At 41.3% G+C, this 23,941-nt stretch overlaps 1 protein-coding gene across 2 annotated transcripts in view; it reads right to left on the bottom strand.

Moving 5' to 3' along the window:
• Positions 1-13,438, bottom strand: part of ric8a (RIC8 guanine nucleotide exchange factor A) — a 36,005-nt gene extending 22,567 nt beyond the window's left edge. Inside the window, exons 1-5 of one of the 2 annotated variants that reach the window (XM_034177120.1) lie at positions 13,196-13,438; positions 7,634-7,681; positions 4,354-4,564; positions 3,384-3,541; positions 2,850-2,930 (exon numbers count right to left, since the gene is read on the bottom strand). In XM_034177120.1, coding sequence (XP_034033011.1) covers positions 2,850-2,930; positions 3,384-3,541; positions 4,354-4,564; positions 7,634-7,681; positions 13,196-13,279 — 582 coding nt within the window. In that variant the 5' untranslated portion in view covers positions 13,280-13,438. The remainder of the gene's footprint in view (positions 1-2,849; positions 2,931-3,383; positions 3,542-4,353; positions 4,565-7,633; positions 7,682-13,195) is intronic. The other variant, XM_034177121.1, reaches the window with a different exon arrangement.
• Positions 13,439-23,941: the final 10,503 nt, after the last annotated feature.

The following is a 23,941-nucleotide window of genomic DNA, read 5'->3' as shown; positions in this document are numbered from 1 at the left end:
TTCTGTGGTAGTCCGATGTCCCGGATCAACACAACGTTCAGTTTAGAAATGATCTGGTCGATCCAGCCTGTTGAATGGCCGCTCGGCGCGCCGTGCGCCCTCCGCCGCTGTGGGCCGTCTTTAAAAAGGTTTTAACAGTCCATAATCCACGTGACGCCGACAGAATCTTCACCGATATCCAACTGAATCTATCGAATGGTTTCCAACTGCCTGTCTAACAGTTTCTGAAAAAAATTTCATGGAGCAAAGCGGCAGTCTCAGCAAGTTCTCAGACAAAAGAAATCCGACGGGAGGGGTGGACCAGTGCTCACACAAAGCCTGCCCACAGGCGAATGACGCAACGGACAGGCGTGGAAAAACTCACGCATGCGCACGAAGGTTCAAGCTTGGCTGATGCAATCACACGTGATTCAAATCCATATAGTTTTTGAAAAAATAAAAAGGTCCGTTACTTTTTGGACAAACCTCGTATAACACCTAAAAATGTATTCTCTCTTACTAACTCAATTTCCCTATTGTTTATAGTTACATTTTTACATTTGGGTGCCTGTTTTTTTCCAAATATAATACATTTGGTTTTCCCAAGGTTTTACAACAAACACAGCCATGAATTATTATACAAAAAACAAATGTGCTGACAGCTCCAACAGCTTAATGCTAACTTTAACATTGAAAACGCCATAGACATGCTAACACGTTAGCATCGGTCCCATTTTTAAGTTATAAAATACATCTATCAACTGTTTCAGAAGACCATACCAGGTCAGATTAACATAAAAACGTAAATGTTACTCACAGACATATGCTCTTTGGGGTTTTAGCGGGGGAAAAATTAAGATAAAGCGAAATAAAACACTGAATCAACAAAGCACCAGATAGAAGCACTGCTTCGATCTGCGAATCACTGCTTCGATCGGTTCAAGGTTCAAAGCAAAGCCGCACTGCAGAAACGGTTGATTTATATAGAAGAAACGAAACATTTGCGGTAAAACAAAGTTATTTAACAACTAACTGATGACTAAATTAGTTGACAACTATTTTAATAATCGATTAGTTGTTTCAGCACTACTAAACACCTCTTTCCGTCAGATCCCGTTTGGGACGTGTGGGGGGGGGGGGGGGGGGGAGTGTCGCCTGTGCGCCTGGACTAAACCATTGTACAACTGTGCAGGGGTGGAAGGGCCCTCAGAGAGCTTTCAATATTATTGTTAGAGCAGAATTGTGTTTTGCAACATTTATATATTCATTCTAATTATATTCCTTTACAACATGAATTGTATGGACATTAATAACATGCAACACAAAAATATATTTAATGCCATTTTTTTGTGGGCCCCCCCTACGCCCTGGGCACATAGTACCCTTAACCCCGCAGTCCGACGCCTCTGACACTGTTACATCACCCTTCCTTCTAACAACACTCAATAAGCGTTTGGGAACTGATGACACTAATTGTTTAAGTTTTGTAGGTGGAATTCTTTCCCATTCTTGCTTGATGTACGACTTCAGTTGTTCAACAGTCCGGGGTCTCTGTTGTCATATTTTGCGTTTCGTAATGTGCTACACATTTTCAATGGGCGACAGGTCTGGACTGCAGACAGGCCAGTGTAGTACCCGCACTCTTACTACGGTCAGGCTGTTGTAACACGTGCAGAATGTGGCTTGGCATCGTCTTGCTGAAATAAGCAGGGACGTCCCTGAAAAAGACGTTGCTTGGATGGCAGCATGTGTTGCTCCAAAAAAACCTGGATGTACCTTTCAGCATTGATGGTGCCATCATAGATGTGTAAGTTGCCCATGCCATGGGCACTAACACACCCCCATACCATCACAGATGCTGGCTTTTGAACTTTGCGCTGGTAACAATCTGGATGGTCTTTTTCCTCTTTTGTCTGGAGGACACAACAGCCATGATTTCCAAAAACAATTTGAAATGTGGACGCATCAGACCACAGCACACTTTTCCACTATGCGTCTGAGCTCAGGCCCAGAGAAGGGGGCAGTGTTTCTGGTTGTTCATATATGGCTTTTGCTTTGCATGGGAAAGTTTTAACTTGCACTTGATGATGTAGCGACAAACTGTTAACTGACAATGGTTTTCTGAAGTGTTCCTGAGCCCACTTGGTAAGATCCTTTACACAATGATGTCGGTTTTTAATGCACTGCTGCCTGAGGGATCAAAGGTCACGGGCATTCAATGTTAGTTTTCAGCCTTGCTGCTTACGTGTAGAAAGTTCTCCAGATTCTCTGAATCTTCTGATTATATTATGGACTGTAGATGATGGAATCCCTCAATTCCTTGCAATTGAACGTTGAGAAACATTGTTCTTAAAATGTTGGAATATTTTTTCCACACAGTTGTTCACAAAGTGGTGATCCTCGCCCCATTTTTGCTTATGAACGGCTGAGATTTTGGGGGATGCTCCTTTTATACTCAATCATGACACTCACAGTTAGTGTTCTCAGTTTCCAAACGCTTATTCAGTGTTGTTAGAAGGAAAAGTGATGTAATACAGTGGTAAACATACCACTGTCCCAGCTTTTTTGAAACGTGTTGCAGGTATCCATTTCAAAATGAGCAAATATTTACACAAAAACAATAAAGTTTATCAGTTTGAACATTAAATATCTTGTCTTTGTGGTGTATTCAATTGAATAGAGGTTGAAGAGGATTTGCAAATCATTGTATTATGTTTTTGTTTACATTTCACACAACGTCCCAACTTCATTGGAATTGGGGTTGTATTCTATGTTAAATATAGTATTTTCATATTAGTCACAACAGCTATGTTTGTTAGAATGGTACTTTCTCTGCACCCTGACTTCATTCCCATTCTCACTGTTCCTACCTCATGGTTCCAGGTGGGGTCATGGCACTGCTTCAGCCTCTCTGCCACGCCCTTTATCACCTGTAGATCTGCTGCAACCACCTGTCAGCCAAGCCGTTCATCCATCAAGCATCATTATAAAGACATTTTTAATCATCAAATGATCAATATTGCATTTACTGGTGCTACAGTGACATCTACTGGCACTAAATATTTTAAAGTGCCATAAACAGCAACTAAACATCAATGCAATAACCACTGTGTAAGAAGTCTGGAGCAGCACAAACAATGGTTGGTCTTTTCTGGCCAGTTCCTCAGTCTCATTCACATTTTTTGTTGAATTTCTATGACTGATATTAGGTTTCTGTAGAACTGTAGCACATCAGTCCTTGGGGCTCTTCTCATATGATGCTGGAGTCCAGGTCAGACAGACAATGTAAAAACCCAGTGAGGCATTGTGTGTTTTTATAAATAAAACTGACTTAAAATAAGAATTGTGTGCAACAGTTACTGTGTGTTTGAGTAATGCAGGTGTAACGTGACAGGCTGGCTCACCTGTGCCATCTCATTGTGCAGCAGAATGTTACTGATCGACTTCAGAGCCTCCACAACCACTTCCTGGTCAGGGTTTTCTGGAGGACAGGAGACTACCTCCATTACTTCACTTGCTACTTCTGCCTCTTCTTCAGCATCTTCTCTCTCAACCTCTGCTCCTTGCAGCAAAATAGAAGAGTCAATGTCGATAGACTGTACTTACCTAAAATATTGAATCAATCAGTATTTAGGCAAAATACTATAGATAGATATGTAGGTGCATCCACCAATGACTGGCCTGTTGCTTAGCAACAGTAACCATAGCAACACCCCCCATACACACGCATAAGTACTTGGCAAAAATTACCTCCCAGTATAAAGTAGATCAAGTATTGTTCAGTCAAGCTCAAAGTTCAGTAAGAAGGTTAATGATGGCTTCAATGTGGCTCAATCCCTTCTGTGATGCTATTGACAGCTTTAGTCAAACTCAAATCATGCATTGGTTGTCCAGCAGCTATTCACCTAATTATGGTGAAATGTCCAAATACTTGTGGACCCTTGTGTATACCAAAGCAGCATGTTGGGGAATTTGGATCCGGCAATGTACAAATACTTACGGACTTGAGTGTATATCAAAGTGGGATGTCGGTTGCTTAGCAACTATACTGTCAAAGACAAAGCAACACAAATGTGCAAAGAGATCTGACACCAGGGCATTGCCTGGGTACCACACATATGTATGTAGGTTCTGGATTTACCTAGGCAAGATCAAGTTTAGCAAAGGTCAATAATTATGGTCAAGATCATTGGGGCCAATGCCAAAATGTAATTTTTTTCCTCCGATTTACACCAAGTTGGACACACATATGGAGGTGGATTCTGAAATTATGCAGCAAGGTCAAATTTGCCAAAAGTCACCACCGTTGTCGATGACAGTCAGTTACAGTAGAAACAGAACATTGATGTGGACTTCTCTCTGACGTTAGATTACCAGGTCCCTCTGGCTGACAGTGTGTCGGTATGCTGGCAGTTGCCACGGTGATGCTGGCATGCCGGGCCAGAGTAGACATGGCTGAGCAGCTGATGAATGGATCCAAACAATTTTTGTCTCTGGTCAGGATGCGAACAGTTTCTAGACAGGCCAGCTGACAGGACGGCTGCAAGTCCCTGTTGAGGAAACTCAGCACCAACTCCCCCAGACGCTGCAGGGGACAAAACGTCACATCAAAGATTAATGAGCAGAGTCACTGCAAAATGTATTTTAGCATCTTTATTTCATATCTCAATTAAGATATTAAACAAATTGGCGGTGTGGCTCTGTACAACTTTCGCTTTGTATATCAGGGATTTCTCTATGATTTTTAGACCCCCGTCACACATAGCCGAAATCACGCAGAGTGGCGTCAGACTTATGAATCAGCACACATCTGAAAGGTGTAGGATTTCATTTCCAAAACATTCTGACAGCCATCTGCAGAAGTCGACACAGTTGGACAAAATCGGCTGGTGGCCCCAAGTGTGATGCACATGTGCAAACCTCTCTGGGTGCCGTTGAGATGGGACACCTATCCGACGGCTGCAATCTAACCATCTGACCGCAATTTATATATTCCGATGGCGGTAAAACTGGATCCGAAACAATTTGAGCGCATACGAGGGAACCTTGAGATAGATCTGGCACGGGAGCACAAAGGAACTGTTTATATGTATGTGGCACACTTCATCACGATAATAATTAGGAATTATCATCATGTAAAGTGAATGTCAACAGCAGCTATCAAACCGAAAGCTCCATGCACTGCTGCATGGATGGTGCCGCAAATCTGAACAGGCTGTTAAATCCACAATAGACCTGACAGTAGAGAGATTTGTCTATTCCTTCCCATGGGCAATGTAAATAATGTGAACTTTTGTCTCCATCATAACAGGCAGATGCATCTTTGTTGGGGCTCATTGCATGCCTCAGGCTTGGAGCTGGATGGATCTCACGTTGTAATAAATGTTTACCTTCTAACTCTGTAGGAGATATAACATGGAACTTGTGCCAGGCCATTACACCATTAATAAACGCATCTTACCTCCAACAGCAGTCCAGGAGTGTTTCACAGCACGCAAGGATATGAAACTGGGACAGCAGCCTGCTGTTAAAATCCTCGCACCCAAAAGAAAAAAATTAAATCCATGTGATAATCTAACCATCGCGGTGTCCTGAGTTGTGTTGTGCTCTTGAAGTGAGCAAACAAAACAACAACAACAAAAAAAAAAGTTCCCTGGAAAGGTGCGCCGTCCGAGGGACTTCATGGCCAAACTGCCAGCAAACTTTAGAGCGAAGCTGTCCAGTGGCAGGCAAGCACGTGTGCCCCGCATGCGCACTTAGTGGCTTATGCAGCGTTATGCACATGCGTATATACACACACACACGGCTGATTGATAATTACAGCCCCACACAGCGCTCCAGTCCCATGTTTGCCATTTGGAGATCGGACAGTCTGCAGCACCTTTTATGGCCATCTAACAGCATTCTGTGTCGTCTACATACGCTCTGGATGCGATCTGACAGGTGTGGATGAGGCAGTCTGTCTGCGCTGCGACACTGCAGACCACGCCTCTTTTCCCTCTCAACTGTGTCGGATTATGGCAATATTTGCAGTGTTGGGCATCCTTCCGGCACATTCTTGCTATGTGTGACAGGGGCTTGAGAATAGCATGGTAACCCTGGGCCATTGAGCAGAGGGTATTTTTTTTTAATAATCTAATGTAAAATTAAAGCATTTTAAGAATATGGGGGTACTTCGGTTACATATGAAAGGTTCAGATGCAAAACCCAGTATCTTCAAAATGACAAATTTTTAGTTGAGGTCAACTACCAGTGTGCAAAATAATGAATTTGAGCAAACCATTTCTATTTTATTTATGAAAATCTTTGCATTTTCTAATGCCCTTTCCTTTAAATCCCATTTGAAACTGCAGTTTTCTCCATTTAAAAAAAAAAAAATAGGGTTCCTGGGTTTTACATCTGAACCCTTCATATGTCACAGATGCCTGTTGCCACACTGTTGTTGCTAAAATGAGTGGTGTCGGGCCTGAATTATGTTTATAACTGGAGAATAGTTGCTTCATCTCAAAGAGGAATGGGAAAGAAACAAATGCCACATCTCACGTGTACAAATTTCTGAGTGAAAATTGTCAATGCTGATGACACAGGCAGGGTGTGCAGCCTACATTCCCACAGAGGAACAAATCAGAATGTCCTCAAAAAAGAGTCATTATAAGAGGATGCTGACAAGATTTTTGTAGTTGTGATCTAGTTTCCATTGTTATCGTTGCCCCCAGTGTGTCCACTGAAGAAAAAAAAAAAAAAAAAAAAAAAATCAGCATAGGTTTGGATATAAATGCACCCAGTCTCCTGACACCACTCCATACCTGGTTGACAAATTGTGGGATGAGGAAATATTCACAATTTATCACAGATTTCTCATCCCAGTTCATCATCTAAATGAGATCATCCGTCTCAACAATCTGACCAAGTCTGTAGCTTGAAGTTGACTTCAGGACTGCAGGTCCTTTGGTCCTTTAATAGATGTTGTGAGGTCCAAACCCCCACAACTGTTCCTAAAACATGGCCCCACCTGGAAGGATATGCTGTATTTATGACAACTAGCTAACATCTGACTAGTCAAGCATTTTTTATTAGTCAACTGGTTGAAAGCCAGTTATTAAGTTAATTTAACCGTTAAAAGAGCAGACCTGCTGGAGCTGCCGCTGCTCCCTTCACTCGTGGAAGAAAGTGTTTGAACCCTGGCAGGCAAATTAGTCCGCTCAAACGGGTAGTTTGTGCCTAATAAATGAATACGGGTATTGTCTTCATACTAATGCTGTTTTTTGTATTTGTGATTTTGTGCTTAGATTTGTTAAAATAAATGTCACATTTGAGTTTTCCCATGTAGATTCCAAACTGGCTTAATTCATTCAATGTCAAATTTAGTAGCCGACTAGTCGATGACTAATGGTACCCGGCTAGTCGACTAATGATTTTCATTACTCGTCCCAACCCTAGCTTCGTTTTACATTTTGATGTCCTCATTTTTTTTAATGTTTATGATTTTAAGTGTTTGTTCTTATTTTAATATATCTTGTATATATATCTATGTTGTGTATTGTATAGCACTTTGAATTCTCTGAAAATGCTTGATAATAAATATTAGTACTACTACTACCAACAACAAAACATGACAGTTTCCCAAAATAGAATCAGTCAGTGTTAAAGTTACCTTTCTGTCTTGTTCTTCTTCCTTGCTGAATGTAAAACACTGATTCATCTGTTGGAAGAATAATATATTTTATTTATACAGTTGTTTCAAGGTACAAATTTAAAGATCTGGAGAAGGTAAAACAAAAGCACAGTGAACAAAAATGCAAAAAAGTCAACATAATAAAACTTAGAAATGTTCCCTTCTATTTTAAAAGGTTTCACTTTTATAAAATACAATTTATTTTTGATGACTAAATCAACATTGTAATTTATAATTACTATGTCTTTGTTTCATTCCTTCACTGTAATTTTGGAAAACTTGTATAATAATTTGACTGGTAACTACTTGTAACTAACTATCTTTACTAATGATGAATGTGATCACTGATGTTATCTGGCAGCAGAATATCATGAAAGACAATGAGATTCTAGGCTAGGTGCAGATCAGAGATCATATTTAATTAGCTTCAAAGTAATAAGAATATATTAATATTCACGCTATGTTTTCCTTTATTTGTATTTGGTGGAACAGCGTCCGCACCTGTACAAAAGCTTGGCTAAGGGCAGATAAACAGAAGACTGCTGTAAAAGGTTTCAGTTGGCCTTAGAATAATTTAAAACAGCCCAACCATAACCCAAACAAAACCTTGTTTTTAACCTCCATTTCTCACTCTGACTGAGTCTGTCCTATTGCTCCCCCATAAGATATTGTTTATGCATTAAGATCAACTGAACGAGCTCATATCATTTACATACGGTTGTATGTAAAAGTTTGGGCACCCTGATGATTTCCATGATTTTCCTTTATAAATCATTGGTTGTCTGGATCAGAAATTTCAGTTAAATATATCATATAACAGACAAACACTGATATTTGAGAAGTGAAATTAAGTTTGTAGGATTTACAGAAAGTGTGCAATAATTCTTTAAACAAAATTAGGCAGGTGCATACATTTTGGCAACCCAACACAAAAAAAATACATCAATATTTAGTAGATCCTCCTTTTGCAGAAATAACAGCCTCTAAACACTTCCTATAGCTTCCAATGAGAGTCTGGATTCTGGTTGAAGGTATTTTGGACCATTTTTCTTTACAAAACATCTCAGGTTTGTTGGTTTCTGAGCATGAACAGCCCACTTAAAATCACACCGCTGATTTTCAATAATATTCAGGTCTGGAGAATGAGATGGCCATTCCAGAACGTTGTACTTGTTCCTCTACATGAATGCCTTACTAGATTTTGAGCAGTGTTTAGAGTTGTTGTCTTGTTGAAAGATCCAGCCCCGGCACAACTTCAATTTTGTCACTGATTCAGGAACATTGTTCTAAAGAATCTGCTGATATTGACTGGAATCCATGTGACCCTCAACTTTAACAAGATTCTTAGTACCTGCACTGGCCACACAGCATGATGGAACCACCTCCAAATGTAGCAAGTGTTTTTCTTGGAATGCTGTGTTCTTTTTCAGCCATGCATACTGCCCCTTGTTATGTCCAAATAACTCAGTTTTAGTTTCATCAGTCCACAGCACCTTATTCCAAAATGAAACTGGGTTGTCCAAATGTGCTTTAGCATACCTCAAGTGACTCAGAAAAGGCTTCCTCTGCATTTGAGCATCATACAGAATCTCCTTGTGCAAAGTGTGCTGTATAGTTGAATGATGCCCAGAGATTATTTGCAGCAAGATCATGTTGTAGGTCTTTGGAGCAGGTCTGTGGGTTGACTATGACTGTTCTTACCATCGTTCACTTCAGCTTATCTGAGATTTTCTTAGCCTGGCACTTGGAGCCTTAACTAGTACTGTGTCTGTGGTATTCCATTTCCTCACTATGTTCCTCACACTGGAAACTGACAGCTGAAATCTCTGAGATAGCTTTTTGTATCCTTCCCCTAAACCATGATGAACAGTCTTTGTTTTCAGGTCATTTGAGAGTTGTTTAGAGGCTCCCATGTTGCCACTCATTAGAAGAGATGCAAAGAGGGGAAGCATTTGCAAATGGCCACCTTAAATACCCTTTCTCATGATTGGATTCACCTGTGTAAGGAGGTCAAGGGTCAATGAGCTTACCAAACCAATTTTGTGTCCCCGTAATTAGTGTTACATGTATTCAAATCAATAAAATGACAAGGGTGTCAAAATTTATGCACCTGCCCAATTTTGTTGAAATAATTATTGCACACTTTCTGTAAATACTTGAAACTTCATTTCACTTCTCAAATATGAGAGTGTTCATCTGCTATATGAAATATTTAACTGAAATTTCTGATCCAGACAACCAATGATTTATAAAGGAAAATCATGAAAATTATCAGGGGTGCCCACACTTTTTGTGCCCAGAGAAGGTGGTGGCGTTTCTGGATGTTGTTGATGTATGGCTTTCACTTTAGTAGAGAAGCTTGAATCTTCGACTGGACTGGGTTGCTTTATGCGAGGACGTTTCACTTCAAAATCGCAGAAGCTTCCTCAGCTAAAATTCTTGCTCTGGAAGTCTGACTTCTGTCTGACTCTTGTAGAGAAGAATAAAACAGAAGCCAACAAAAGCTGGAGTTTTAAACCTAACCAGACCCCTCCTACCGAGAGGCAGACTGCTATAGGCTAGTGACTAAACAATAGCTCTAATAGTAATTAGTAATTACTTTAATTTAATTAATTACTACAGGCAGATTCATGGTTGTGCGATGGGGTCTCCGGTATCCTCCATTGTGGCCAATCTGTACATGGAGCGAGTGGAGAAGACAGCCTTGACGTCTTTCACGGGCATCTCTCCCAGTCACTGGTTTAGATATGTTGATGACACATGGGTCAAAATCAAGCAACAGCAAGTTGAGGACTTTACAGAACACAACTCGGTGGACGCCAATATCAAGTTCACATGTGAGAATGCCAGAAACAACCATTTAGCCTTCCTGGACTGTGATGTTACGATTGGAGAGAACAGGCAGCTCCAGACAGGGGTTTACAGAAAACCAACTCACACTGACCAATATCTGCTCTTCGGCTCAAACCACCCCCTTGAACAAGCTCAGGGTGATCAGGACGCTTCAACACAGAGCCCTACAGGTGCCCACAACTGCAGAGGGAAGGGCTAAAGAACAACAACAACGTGTACGGAAAGCCCTCACAGTATGTGGGTACCCACGATGGTCCCTGGACAAAGTGCAGAAGTCCCAGAGAACAAAGAGACCAGATAGACAGGAGACAGAGACAAGAAGAAGAGGAATGTCTCTCCCTTATTTAGCAGGAGTAGGGGAAAAACTACAGAGGATCTTCAGACAGCACAAAATCCCAGTTTACTTTAAACCGGTTAACACCTTGAGACAGAAATTAGTTCACCCTAAGGACATGATCCCTAGTTACAAACAGAGCAATGTAGTGTATTCTATCAGATGTCAGGATAACTGTAACGAACACTACATAGGTGAAACGAAGCAACCTTTACACAAAAGGCTATACCAGCACTGCAGAGAGGGCGCCAGTGGACCTCAGTCTGCAGTTCACCTCCACCTCAAAGACACTAACCATACGTTTGAGGACAAGGAAGTTAAAATATTAGCCAGAGAGAAAAAATGGTTTGAGAGAGGGGTCAAGGAGGCATTCTATGTGAAACGTTTGAAACCCAGCCTTAACCGGGGAGGGGGTCTCAGACACGCTTTGTCCCCTGTTTACAATGGGGTACTCAGGTCAAAGGAGTTTCGGTCTTTTTTTCATGGCAATGAGTCATTCACGTCATCAAGGGAGCCATCAGAAAGGCATCCATCCCATCATTAGAGGGACAGCTGTCCTGCCATTAGGTGTGCTAACTACAGCACAATAGTTGCTAATTAGAGCTATTGTTTAGTCACTAGCCTATAGCAGTCTGCCTCTCAGTAGGAGGGGTCTGGTTAGGTTTAAAACGCCAGCTTTTGTTGGCTTCTGTTTTATTCTTCTCTACAAGAGTCAGACAGAAGTCACACTTCCAGAACAAGAATTTTAGCTGAGGAAGCTTCTGCGATTTGAAGTGAAACGTCCTCGCGTCAAGCAACCCAGTCCAGTCGAAGATTCAAGCTTCTCTACTATGGATACCACCTGGACAACTGAGAGCCTACACAGAAACAGGCTTTCACTTTGCATGGTAACGTTTTAACTTGCACTTGTAGATATAGCGACAAACTGTGTTAACTGACATTGGTTTTCTGAAGTGTTCCTTAGCCCACACGGTAAGATCCTTTACACAATGATGTTGGCTTAATGCAGTGCCACCTGGGGAATTGAAGGTCACGGGCATTCAGTGTTGGTTTTCAGCATTCCTGCTTACGTGTAGAAAGTTCTCCATATTCTCTGAATCTTCTGATTATATTGTGGACTCTAGATGATGGAATCCCTAAATTCCTTGCAAATGAACGTTGAGAAACATGGTTCTTAAATTGTTGGACTATTTTTTCACGCAGTTGTTCACAAAGTGGTGATCCTCGCCCCATCTTTGCTTGTGAATGGCTGTTCCTTTTGGGGATGCTCCTTTTATATCCAATCATGACACTCACCTGTTTCCAATTAACCTGTTCACCTGTGGAATGTGCCAAACAGGTGTTCCTTTGAGCATTCATCAACTTTCCGAGTCTTTTGTTGCCCCGTCCCAGCTTTTTTGAAACATGTTGCAGGCATCCATTTCAAAATGAGCAAATATTTGCACAAAAACAAGAAAGTCTATCAGTTTGAACATTAAATGTCTGTGGTGTATTCAATTGAATATAGGTTGAACAGAATTTGCAAATCATTGTATTTTGTTTTTATTTACATTTCACACAACGTCCCAACTTCATTGGGGTTGTAATTTATGATTTTTTTTTAAAAACAATTGTTAGTTCTCTGTTGTGAACTGTATATGTGTGAATTAACCACATGTATGTAGTAGGCACTTGAAAATTACTTTAATATTGTGCATTTACAAAAAATTGTCAGCGTAAACATTAAATGCCCCCACGAACCCACCAACAAAAAAATGGCAAGAGCTGTCACTGTTTGTCAAATTTCTTGTGACAACACTAAAAAGAAAGTGAAGAGCAGAAAGGCAGCAACTATTTATGCATCGCAGCATTGGAGAATCTAATTGGATTTCTTCCCACAGAGTTTGCGTGCAGAGCCGCCGACTCCGTGTGAGCAGATTGGCAAAAAGCTCAGGCTGCATTCAGGCCGCAGCTCACAGACTTGCAGAGTTTCCCAGAAAACAACTTGATGTGTATTTTTTTTGTTAATTGTTTTTTCTTCTTCATCTGGACACAGCGGAAGTGTTTGAGCGAATATCCTGCTATACATTTGCAAATAAAAATGACACACTGATGCATCTGAGCTGCAGCTGATCCACAGGATCCCTTTTGGGTGCTTATGAAAACGAGCAGTGTTCCTTTAAGGGTTCTCTTATTGCTGGTCATTTCTGAGGAGTGTGATAACTGACCCCGATGCTCCCTACAAACAGATCCCTTTGTTCTCACAAACCACCTTCATGGTTGTGGCCTAAATCTAGAATAAAAAAGAACATTTGGTGGCAGAATGTCACTGACATACTGTTTTAAAACTTAAATGATGCTGGTGTGAGGTTTACCTCTTTGTTAAAGGTCTGAAGAGCTGCTAAAGCCGAGTCTTGGTCTCCTGTCTCCATTTGATCTATGATGATATTTAAATCCATTTTCACCTCCAGACGCTCTGCTGCGGCTCTGTGGATTTATCTGTGTGCGTCTGTGGTTTGTTGCCGCCCACAGATGACTGCATGATGCCTGGAGATCTGCAAAGAGCAGATTAACAGGCAGGATTTATGCCAGATAGAAGATGCATTCAAGGCTCTGCAAAAAGATAGGAAATAGCACCTCCATCACTGGTGAAATATTTACATTATCTGGCAGTGATGCAGTTACCCTAAATCATGTGACTGTGTGTCTGCTCGCAGCTCTTAACACCACACAGAGGGGAGGGAAAGAAAAACCTGCATCCTTTCAATTTCTTGTCCACCATCAGTGTGACGTATGATTTATGGTGGCCAATATGTTCTTGGAAAATTATAAAATCATAAAATAGTAAGTTAGCATGTGCACCAGCCACCAGGACGTTTTTTTAATGCAGAAAAATCCAGAAAGTGGTTCTCAAAGCGAAACACATGGGGCCTCATGTACAAAGATTGTGTGGATTTCCTACTGAAACGTGCCATACGCTAAAAACTAAAAATCATACACAAAAAGTCAGATGTATCAAAGTGTACATATGCATGGATAAATGGTAAATGGACTGCATTTATGGGTGATTCTTAGACTACGGGCACTTATGTCCTTTGATCATATTGTATGAAAAACAAAAAAGGGGAAATTTCACACTTTTATAGTTATCTTTACAATGAAAGTGTGTTAAGAAATTTGTTCTAGTAGTCTATGATGACTTTTTCACCTTTTTCAGCATCATTATATGCAAATATTGCCGTGTTGTGCTTGTCCCACACCCAGACTTTTGATCTTCAATGATAAAAATCAATCAATCAATTTTTTTATATAGCGCCAAATCACAACAAACAGTTGCCCCAAGGCGCTTTATATTGTAAGGCAAGGCCATACAATAATTATGTAAAACCCCAACGGTCAAAACGACCCCCTGTGAGCAAGCACTTGGCTACAGTGGGAAGGAAAAACTCCCTTTTAACAGGAAGAAACCTCCAGCAGAACCAGGCTCAGGGAGGGGCAGTCTTCTGCTGGGACTGGTTGGGGCTGAGGGAGAGAACCAGGAAAAAGACATGCTGTGGAGGGGAGCAGAGATCAATCACTAATTAAATGCAGAGTGGTGCATACAGAGCAAAAAGAGAAAGAAACAGTGCATCATGGGAACCCCCCAGATGGTTCAGGGTCACCTGATCCAGCCCTAACTATAAGCTTTAGCGAAAAGGAAAGTTTTAAGCCTAATCTTAAAAGTAGAGAGGATGTCTGTCTCCCTGATCTGAATTGGGAGCTGGTTCCACAGGAGAGGAGCCTGAAAGCTGAAGGCTCTGCCTCCCATTCTACTCTTACAAACCCTAGGAACTACAAGTAAGCCTGCATTCAGAGCGAAGCGCTCTATTGGGGTGATATGGTACTATGAGGTCCCTAAGATAAGATGGGACCTGATTATTCAAAACCTTATAAGCAAGAAGAAGAATTTTAAATTCTATTCTAGAATTAACAGGAAGCCAATGAAGAGAGGCCAATATGGGTGAGATATGCTCTCTCCTTCTAGTCCCCGTTAGTACTCTAGCTGCAGCATTTTCAATTAACTGAAGGCTTTTCAGGGAACTTTTAGGACAACCTGATAATGAATTACAATAGTCCAGCCTAGAGGAAATAAATGATGAAGTAGTTTTTCAGCATCACTCTGAGACAAGACCTTTCTAATTTTAGAGATATTGCATAAATGCAAAAAAGCAGTCCTACATATTTGTTTAATATGCGCTTTGAATGACATCCTGATAAAAAATGACTCCAAGATTTCTCACAGTATTACTAGAGGTCAGGGTAATGCCATCCAGAGTAAGGATCTGGTTAGACACCATGTTCCTAAGATTTGTGGGGCCAAGTACAATAACTTCAGTTTTATCTGAGTTTAAAAGCAGGAAATTAGAGGTCATCCATGTCTTTATGTCTGTAAGACAATCCTGCAGTTTAGCTAATTGGTGTGTGTCCTCTGGCTTCATGGATAGATAAAGTTGGGTATCATCTGCGTAACAATGAAAATTTAAGCAATGCCATCTAATAATACTGCCTAAGGGAAGCATGTATAAAGTGAATAAAATTGGTCCTAGCACAGAACCTTGTGGAACTCCATAATTAACCTTAGTCTGTGACGAAGATTCCCCATTTACATGAACAAATTGTAATCTATTAGATAAATATGATTCAAACCACCGCAGCGCAGTGCCTTTAATACCTATGGCATGCTCTAATCTCTAATAAAATTTTATGGTCAACAGTATCAAAAGCAGCACTGAGGTCTAACAGAACAAGCACAGAGATGAGTCCACTGTCTGAGGCCATAAGAAGATTATTTGTAACCTTCACTAATGCTGTTTCTGTACTATGATGAATTCTAAAACCTGACTGAAACTCTTCAAATAGACCATTCCTCTGCAGATGATCAGTTAGCTGTTTCACAACTACCCTTTCAAGAATTTGAGAGAAACGCAAGGTTGGAGATTGGCCTATAATTAGCTAAGATAGCTGGGTCAAGTGATGGCTTTAAGTAATGGTTTAATTACTGCCACCTTAAAAGCCTGTGGTACATAGCCAACTAATAAAGATAGATTGATCATATTTATGATCAAAGCATTAAATAATGGTAAGGCTTCCTTGAGCAGCCTGGTAGGAATGGGGTCTAATAGACATGATGGTTTGGATGAAGTAACTAATGAAAATAACTCGGACAGAACAATCTGAGAGAAAGAGTCTAACCAAATATCAGCATCACTGAAAGCAGCCAAAGATAACGATACGTCTTTGGGATGGTTATGAGTAATTTTCTCTAATAGTTAAAATTTTATTAGCAAAGAAAGTCATGAAGTCATTACTAGTTAAAGTAATACTCGGCTCAATAGAGCTCTGACTGTCAGCCTGGCTACAGTGCTGAAAAGAAACCTGGGGTTGTTCTTATTTTCTTCAATTAGTGATGAGTAATAAGATGTCCTATCTTTATGGAGGGCTTTTTTTATAGAGCAACAGACTTTTTCCAGGCTAAGTGAAGATCTTCTAAATTAGTGAGATGCCATTTCCTCTCCAACTTACGGGTTATCTGCTTTAAGCTGCGAGTTTGTGAGTTATACCACGGAGTCAGGCACTTCTGATTTAAAGCTCTCTTTTTCAGAGGAGCTACAGCATCCAAAGTTGTCTTCAATGAGGATGTAAAACTATTGATGAGATACTCTCTCACTTACAGAGTTTAGGTAGCTACTCTGCACTGTGTTGGTATATGGCATTAGAGAACATAAAGAAGGAATCATATCCTTAAACCTAGTTACAGCGCTTTCTGAAAGACTTCTAGTGTAATGAAACTTATTCCCCACTGCTGGGTAGTCCATCAGAGTAAATGTTATTAAGAAATGATCAGACAGAAGGGAGTTTTCAGGGAATACTGTTAAGTCTTCAATTTCCATACCATAAGTCAGAACAAGATCTAAGATATGATTAAAGTGGTGGGTGGACTCATTTACATTTTGAGCAAAGCCAATTGAGTCTAATAATAGATTAAATGCAGTGTTGAGGCTGTCATTCTCAGCATCTGTGTGGATGTTAAAATCGCCCACTATAATTATCTTATCTGAGCTAAGCACTAAGTCAGACAGAAGGTCTGAAAATTCACAGAGAAACTCACAGTAACGACCAGGTGGACGATAGATAATAAATAAAACTGGTTTTTGGGACTTCAAATCTGGATGGACAAGACTAAGTCAAGCTTTCAAATGAATTAAAGCTCTGTCTGGGTTTTTGATTAATTAATAAGCTGGGATGGAAGATTGCTGCTAATCCTCCACCTCAGCCCGTGCTACGAGCATTCTGGCAGTTAGTGTGACTCGGGGGTGTTGACTCATTTAAACTAACATTTATCCTGCTGTAACCAGGTTTCTGTAAGGCAGAATAAATCAATATGTTGATCAATTATTATATCATTCACTAACAGGGACTTAGAGAGAGACCTAATGTTTAATAGAACACATTTAACTGTTTTAGTCTGTGGTGCAGTTGAAGGTGCTATATTTTTTTTTTCTTTTTGAATTTTTATGCTTAAATAGATTTTTGCTGGTTATTGGTGGTCTGGGAGCAGGCACCATCTCTACGGGGATGGGGTAATGAGGGGATGGCAGGGGGAGAGAAGCTGCAGAGAGGTGTGTAAGACTACAACTCTGCTTCCTGGTCCCAACCCTGGATAGTCACGGTTTGGAGGATTTAAGAAAATTGGCCAGATTTCTAGAAATGAGAGCTGCTCCATCCAAAGTGGGATGGATGCCGTCTCTCCTAACAAGACCAGGTTTTCCCCAGAAGCTTTGCCAATTATCTATGAAGCCCACCTCGTTTTTTGGACACCACTCAGACAGCCAGCAATTCAAGGAGAACATGCGGCTAAACATGTCACTCCCGGTCCAATTGGGGAGGGGCCTAGAGAAAACTACAGAGCCCGACATTGTTTTTGCAAAGTTACACACCGATTTAATGTTAATTTTAGTGACCTCCGATTCGTGTAACCGGGTGTCATTATTGCCAACGTGAATTACAGTCTTACCAAATTTACGCTTAGCCTTAGCCAGCAGTTTCAGATTTCTTCGATGTCGCCTGCTCTGGTCCCCGGAAGACAATTGACTATGGTTGCTGGTGTCGCTAACTTCACATTTCTCAAAACAGAGTCGCCAATAACCAGAATTTGTTCCTCGGCGGGTGTGTCGCCGAGTGGGGAAAAACGGTTAGAGATGTGAACGGGTTGGCGGTGTACACGGGGCTTCTGTTTAGGACTACGCTTCCTCCACAGTCACCCAGTCGGCCTGCTTTCCCGGCTGCTCGGGATCTACTGGAGGGTAACTAACGGCGGCTAAGCTACCTTGGTCTGCACCGACTACAGGGGCCTGGCTAGCTGTAGGATTTTCCAAGGTGCGGAGCCGAGTCTCCAATTCGCCCAGCCTGGCCTCCAAAGCTACGAATAACCTACACTTATTACAAGTACCATTACTGCTAAAGGAGGCCGAGGAATAAACATTTCACACCCAGAGCAGAAACCTGCGGGAGAGACAGGAGAAGCCGCCATGCTAAACCGGCTAAGAGCTAGTAGCTGCGCTAAGCTAGCGGATTCCTAAAAACACAGTGAATAATGTGTAAATAATTGAGGTGATTCAGCAGAGGGAGTGCTTTAGTTAAGGCACGTGAAGATTACACTGAAACAAATCCTTATCTAGATCAATCTAACTGCGCAGATTAGACAGCTAACAGATACAGCAAAACACCGCTGTGCTCCGAACAGTGATACAGTACCGCAGTGAGAGCCAACCACCAGTAGAGAATTCAAGCCACCTACAGTTTTGCAGTCGTAACAAAGGTTACGACTGCAAAACTCAATAGCAAGAATTGTGCGAACAGCACAAGACGGCTGTGAAGGTTTACCTGCGTGGTAAGCTGATAACTCGGCAGAGATGTGGTGTCTCTTCCAGGCTTTTATGGGGTGATTGCTGACAGCTGTCAGATCTTGGCTCCTGGCGGCTGCGCCCTCTGGTGCCTGAAACCAGACAGGCAGGGCGCCCTCCGGCGTTGGCCAGCAGTACCTCCTCTTCGGGCGGCCCACACAACAGTTTGAGCTCAATGTACAGATGTTGAGCCACATCCAGGGCACAGTGTCACTACCCTAGCTCCCTTTATTAACCACATCATCCATCTCCACCTCCCAAGAATAGCCAGGTAGACATGGGAATCCTGTTTGCTTGCAGTCTTCAGCAATTAAGGCATGGCTTAAGTCATTTGGTGACTGGCATTACAGTTCAGTTTAACTTAGGAAATCCTGGAAGTTACAAGCCATGCTGGCTGCAGTTAGTGACACTAGTTTCTAAGACAACCCATAGGGGGACTTAAGTCACAAGACCAGAGTAATGTCTAACCCACCCCTTCCAAGCAGGCAGGTGGCCAGGTGTTAAGGAACACCATGTATTTTAAGAAGAATCCTTACACAGGCCAGACAGAGGGGTCTTGAGCAGTTGAATTGCCAAGGAGCATCAAGTATTCTTTGAAAAGGTACAACCCCTGGCAAAAATTATGGAATCACCGGCCTCGGAGGATGTTCATTCTGTTTAATTTTGTAGAAAAAAGCATATCAGACATGACACAAAACTAAAGTCATTTCAAATGGCAACTTTCTGGCTTTAAGAAACACTATAAGAAATCAAGAAAAAAAGATTGTGGCAGTCAGTAACGGTTACTTTTTTTAGACCAAGCAGAGGAAAAAAATATGGACTCAATTCTGAGGAATAAATTATGGAATCACCCTGTAAATTTCCATCCCCAAAACTAACACCTGCATCAAATCACATCTGCTTGTTGACATTGACCCTATGTCATGAAATTGACCCTGTGTGTCTTTTTGCAAGGAATGTTTTCACAGTTTTTGCTCTATGGCAAGATGCATTATCTTCTTGAAAAATGATTTCATCATCCTCAAACATCAGAAAAGTGTCCAAAATATCAACGTAAACTTGTGCATTTATTGATGATGTAATGACAGCCATCTCCCCAGTGCCTTTACCTGACATGCAGCTCCATATCATCAATGACTGGGGAAATTTACATGTTCTCTTCAGGCAGTCATCTTTATCAATCTCATTGGAACGGCACCAAACAAAAGTTCCAGCATCATCACCTTGCCCAATGCAGATTCGAGATTCATCACTGAATATGACTTTCATCCAGTCATCCACAGTCCACGATTGCTTTTCTTTAGCCCATTGTAACCTTGTTTTTTCTGTTTAGGTGTTAATGATGGCTTTCGTTTAGCTTTTCTGTATGTAAATCCCATTTCCTTTAGGCGGTTTCTTACAGTTCGGTCACAGACGTTGACTCCAGTTTCCTCCCATTCGTTCCTCATTTGTTTTGTTGTGCATTTTCGATTTTTGAGACATATTGCTTTAAGTTTTCTGTCTTGACGCTTTGATGTCTTCCTTGGTCTACCAGTATGTTTGCCTTTAACAACCTTCCCATGTTTGTATTTGGTCCAGAGTTTAGACACAGCTGACTGAACAGCCAACATCTTTTGCAACATTGCGTGATGATTTACCCTCTTAAGAGTTTGATAATCCTCTCCTTTGTTTCAATTGACATCTCTCGTGTTGGAGCCATGATTCATGTCAGTCCACTTGGTGCAACAGCTCTCCAAGGTGTGATCACTCCTTTTTAGATGCAGACTAACAAGCAGATGTGATTTGATGCAGGTGTTAGTTTTGGGGATGAAAATTTACAGGGCGATTCCATAATTTATTCCTCAGAGTTGAGTGAGTGCATTTTTTTCCTCTGCTTGGTCTAAAAAAGTAACCGTTACTGCCACAATTTTTTTTGATTTCTTATAGTGTTTCTTAAAGCCAGAAAGTTGCCATTTGAAATTACTTTAGTTGTGTCATGTCTGTGATCTGCTTATTTCTACAAAATTAAACTGAACGAACATCCTCCAAGGCCGGTGATTCCATAATTTTTGCCAGGGGTTGTAGAAGTAGCACTTGATCAACAGGTCATTCCCTGGCAGGAAGGCTGAAATGTAGGACAATCAAATGCCTTGCTTAGATTAAGCAGAGTCAAGACCACAAAAAAATAGAGTTAAAGTATTTTATTTGACCATATATAGTTAATAGCAACAAGCCATCTGCCCCATGACAGTCTTTCGAACCCACTCCGCATATTTTTTGCAGTCAGAGACTTAGAAGACACCTTTTGCATATCTCAGCAGTGGGAAAGGTTGATGATCAGGCTCACCTGGGGTGTAGCGGGTTTGAGCAAACACTGCTCTACCGTTTTGGTATTGAGAACGAGAGTTGAAAGTGTAGGATGGCACAAGTTCAGACATGTCACTGAAGACAGGTTTAAGTTCTTTATTAACCACCTGTCCAACACCATAGCTAGTAGGGAAAGAGGTCCAGTCCTCACCAGGCAAGCCTGTACTACCTCCAGAGTGGGATATCCCTTCATACACATTGTCATCTTGGTAACTGGGACCATACCCACCTACACGGAATGCTGCACTTGCAAAGCCGTAATCGCGAATACCTGGATTGGACTGGTGTTCAGAGTGAATGTTTGAGGAACCACTGTCATACTTGTGGTTCACAGGAATGCTGCCAGAATGTCTTGGCTCAACATGTGGAGGAGCAGAAAGTCCAGTGTTCCTATCAGAATATGGGTTGAATGACCTCTGTGGGAAGGGGCTTCTGCCGCCAGCAGAACTCACACCTTGCCCACTGCTGTACATATACCCATAGTTGGGAATCTGTGGGTAGGACAGTTGTCTGTAGCTTCTGGCTCCAGGAACAGTGTCCAAGTAATGGCCTGAAGGCGAGCAAAAAGATTCTTTAGCAGCCAGTGTTAATTTGGCTCAGTATAGATTTCAAAATGTGCTTAAAAAAACCATACCATTGACTGGACCAGTAATCTTACCTCTTCTGAGAGGTAGACCATTTATACTTCCAATCAACAGACAAGAAAGCCACCAACTCCTGTAGAGACATTTGAATTTTTAGCCATTTGGTGACCAGTTAAGACTTCTGGAATGGTACCATAATGTGTATCTATCTGGAAAATATTCACAGCACTTCAGGTTGTTATTGACAGCTTTATTCTAAAAGACAGTCAACTAATTTTCTCCCTAAAAATTCTACTCAACATGCCATAATGACCCGAAAAATGTTCAGAAATTTTTGAACACTCAAGAATAATCACATGTACATAAGTATTCACACCATTTGCGCAATACTTGACAGCAATTACAGCCTCAAGTCTTCTTGACTATGATGCTACAAGTTTGGCAGACCTATCTTTCGGAAGTTTTGCCCATTCCTCTTTGCAGCACCTCAAGCTCCATGGAGAGCATCAGTGCTCAGCCATTTTCAGATCTCTGCAGAGAAATTAAAATGGATTCAGGTCTGGGCCACTCAAGGACATGCAGTTTTCCTGAAGTGACTCCTTTGATATCTTGGTTGTGTGCTTGGGGTCATAGTCCTGCTGAAAGATGGCCTGTCTGACATCAAGAGTGCTCTGGAGAAGGTTTTCCTCCAGGATGCATTCTGCATAGTACATTGCTGCATTCATCTTTCCCTCAATCCTGACTAGTCTCCCAGTTCCTCCTGCTGAAAAACTAAAGTGTTGCTTCTGTCTGGTAACTACCATACAGGCCTGATTTGTGGATTGCTGAAGAGATGTCCTTCTGGAAAGTTCTCCTCTCTCTATAGAGGAATGCTGGAGCTCAGAGTGACCATCAGGTTCTTGCTCACCTCCCTGACTAAGGCCCTTCTCTCCCAATCGCTCAGTTTAGACAGGTGGCCAGCTGTAGGAAGAGTCCTGGTGGATTTGAACTTCCATTCACAGATGGTGGCCACTGTGCTCATTGGGACCTTCAAAGCAGCAGAAATGTTTCTGTACCCTTCCCCAGATTTGTGCCTCGAGCCAATCTTGTCTCAGGTCTACAGACAACTCCTTTGACTTCTTGGATTGTGCGCCGACATGCACAGTCAACTGTGGGACCTTATATGTAGACAGGTGTGTGCCTTCCCAAATCATGTCCAAACAACTGAATTTGCTTGTTGACTCTAAGCTGTAAATGAGTCATCTGATCAGATCAAGGATGATCCTGTCAGTGGAAACAAGATACACTAGACATCTATTTTGAGCTTCATGGAATACTCATGTACATGGATTGTAGTTTTACTTGTAAATTTGCAAATCTTAGAAGTTTGTACATTGTGATTAGGTGTAGTATGGCATTGGCCAAGTGATTAGTGCACTTTGTTTCAGGGTTGAAGGTTCTGTTAACACACCACCCCTGCCATATTTCCTCATGTAACATGGAGTTGCATCAGAAAGAGCATTCAGCATAAGACTTGTGCCAAATCAACATGCAGATCCACTTTGATTTGCTGTGGTGACCCTGAGTGAAAACAAGGGAGCAGCTAGAGGGACTTATGGGGTATTATGAGGAAATAAATGAAATGCATCCATTTTGGAATTAGGCTGTAACATATATAATGTGGGATAAATGCAGCACTGATACTTCCCGGATGCACTGTACAAACCATCTGCAAGAAACTGGAATCATATTTCCAGACTAATGCATTTTAGAGATTAAATGCCCATTTAAGAATGGAACATTGTTAGGTAGCAGAAACATTAAGTCTGACCCTTGTTACAAGTCAGGAATCTTACAGAACCTTCCAATAATAGGTTAGAGGAGCTCAAGATGTCATTTGTCCTTCACATACTGCACAGAACACATGCAGCATGGCAGGTTTTTTTTTTTTTTTTTTTTTTTTAAGTTGGATATTAAAAATGTTAGCCATCTTAGAAATATGGGAGAGCAGAGGTGCTGCAGTCTGGGTCCTTCAGCACATATCCATTTTTTTTCTTAAGACTACTAGTTTAGATATTAACTAGAATAGATAAATGCACAAGATTTGATTGTCAAGCAGCAAAGCAACTTAAGTTGCATTTGTTGCAGACAGCAGTTTAGGAATCCTTTTAAAAGCACACTTTAAGACTAGTGGTCCCAGACAGGAACTGCACTTTGGAGCAACCAACTGAACAACATCCACATATTTAAAAAGGAAGATTATGCAAGA

This window comes from Thalassophryne amazonica, chromosome 8, assembly GCF_902500255.1.
Source record: "Thalassophryne amazonica chromosome 8, fThaAma1.1, whole genome shotgun sequence".
Lineage (NCBI taxonomy): Eukaryota > Metazoa > Chordata > Actinopteri > Batrachoidiformes > Batrachoididae > Thalassophryne > Thalassophryne amazonica.
The sequence above is the reverse complement of the archived record's forward strand: the minus strand, read 5'-3'. Positions and strand labels throughout refer to the sequence as shown.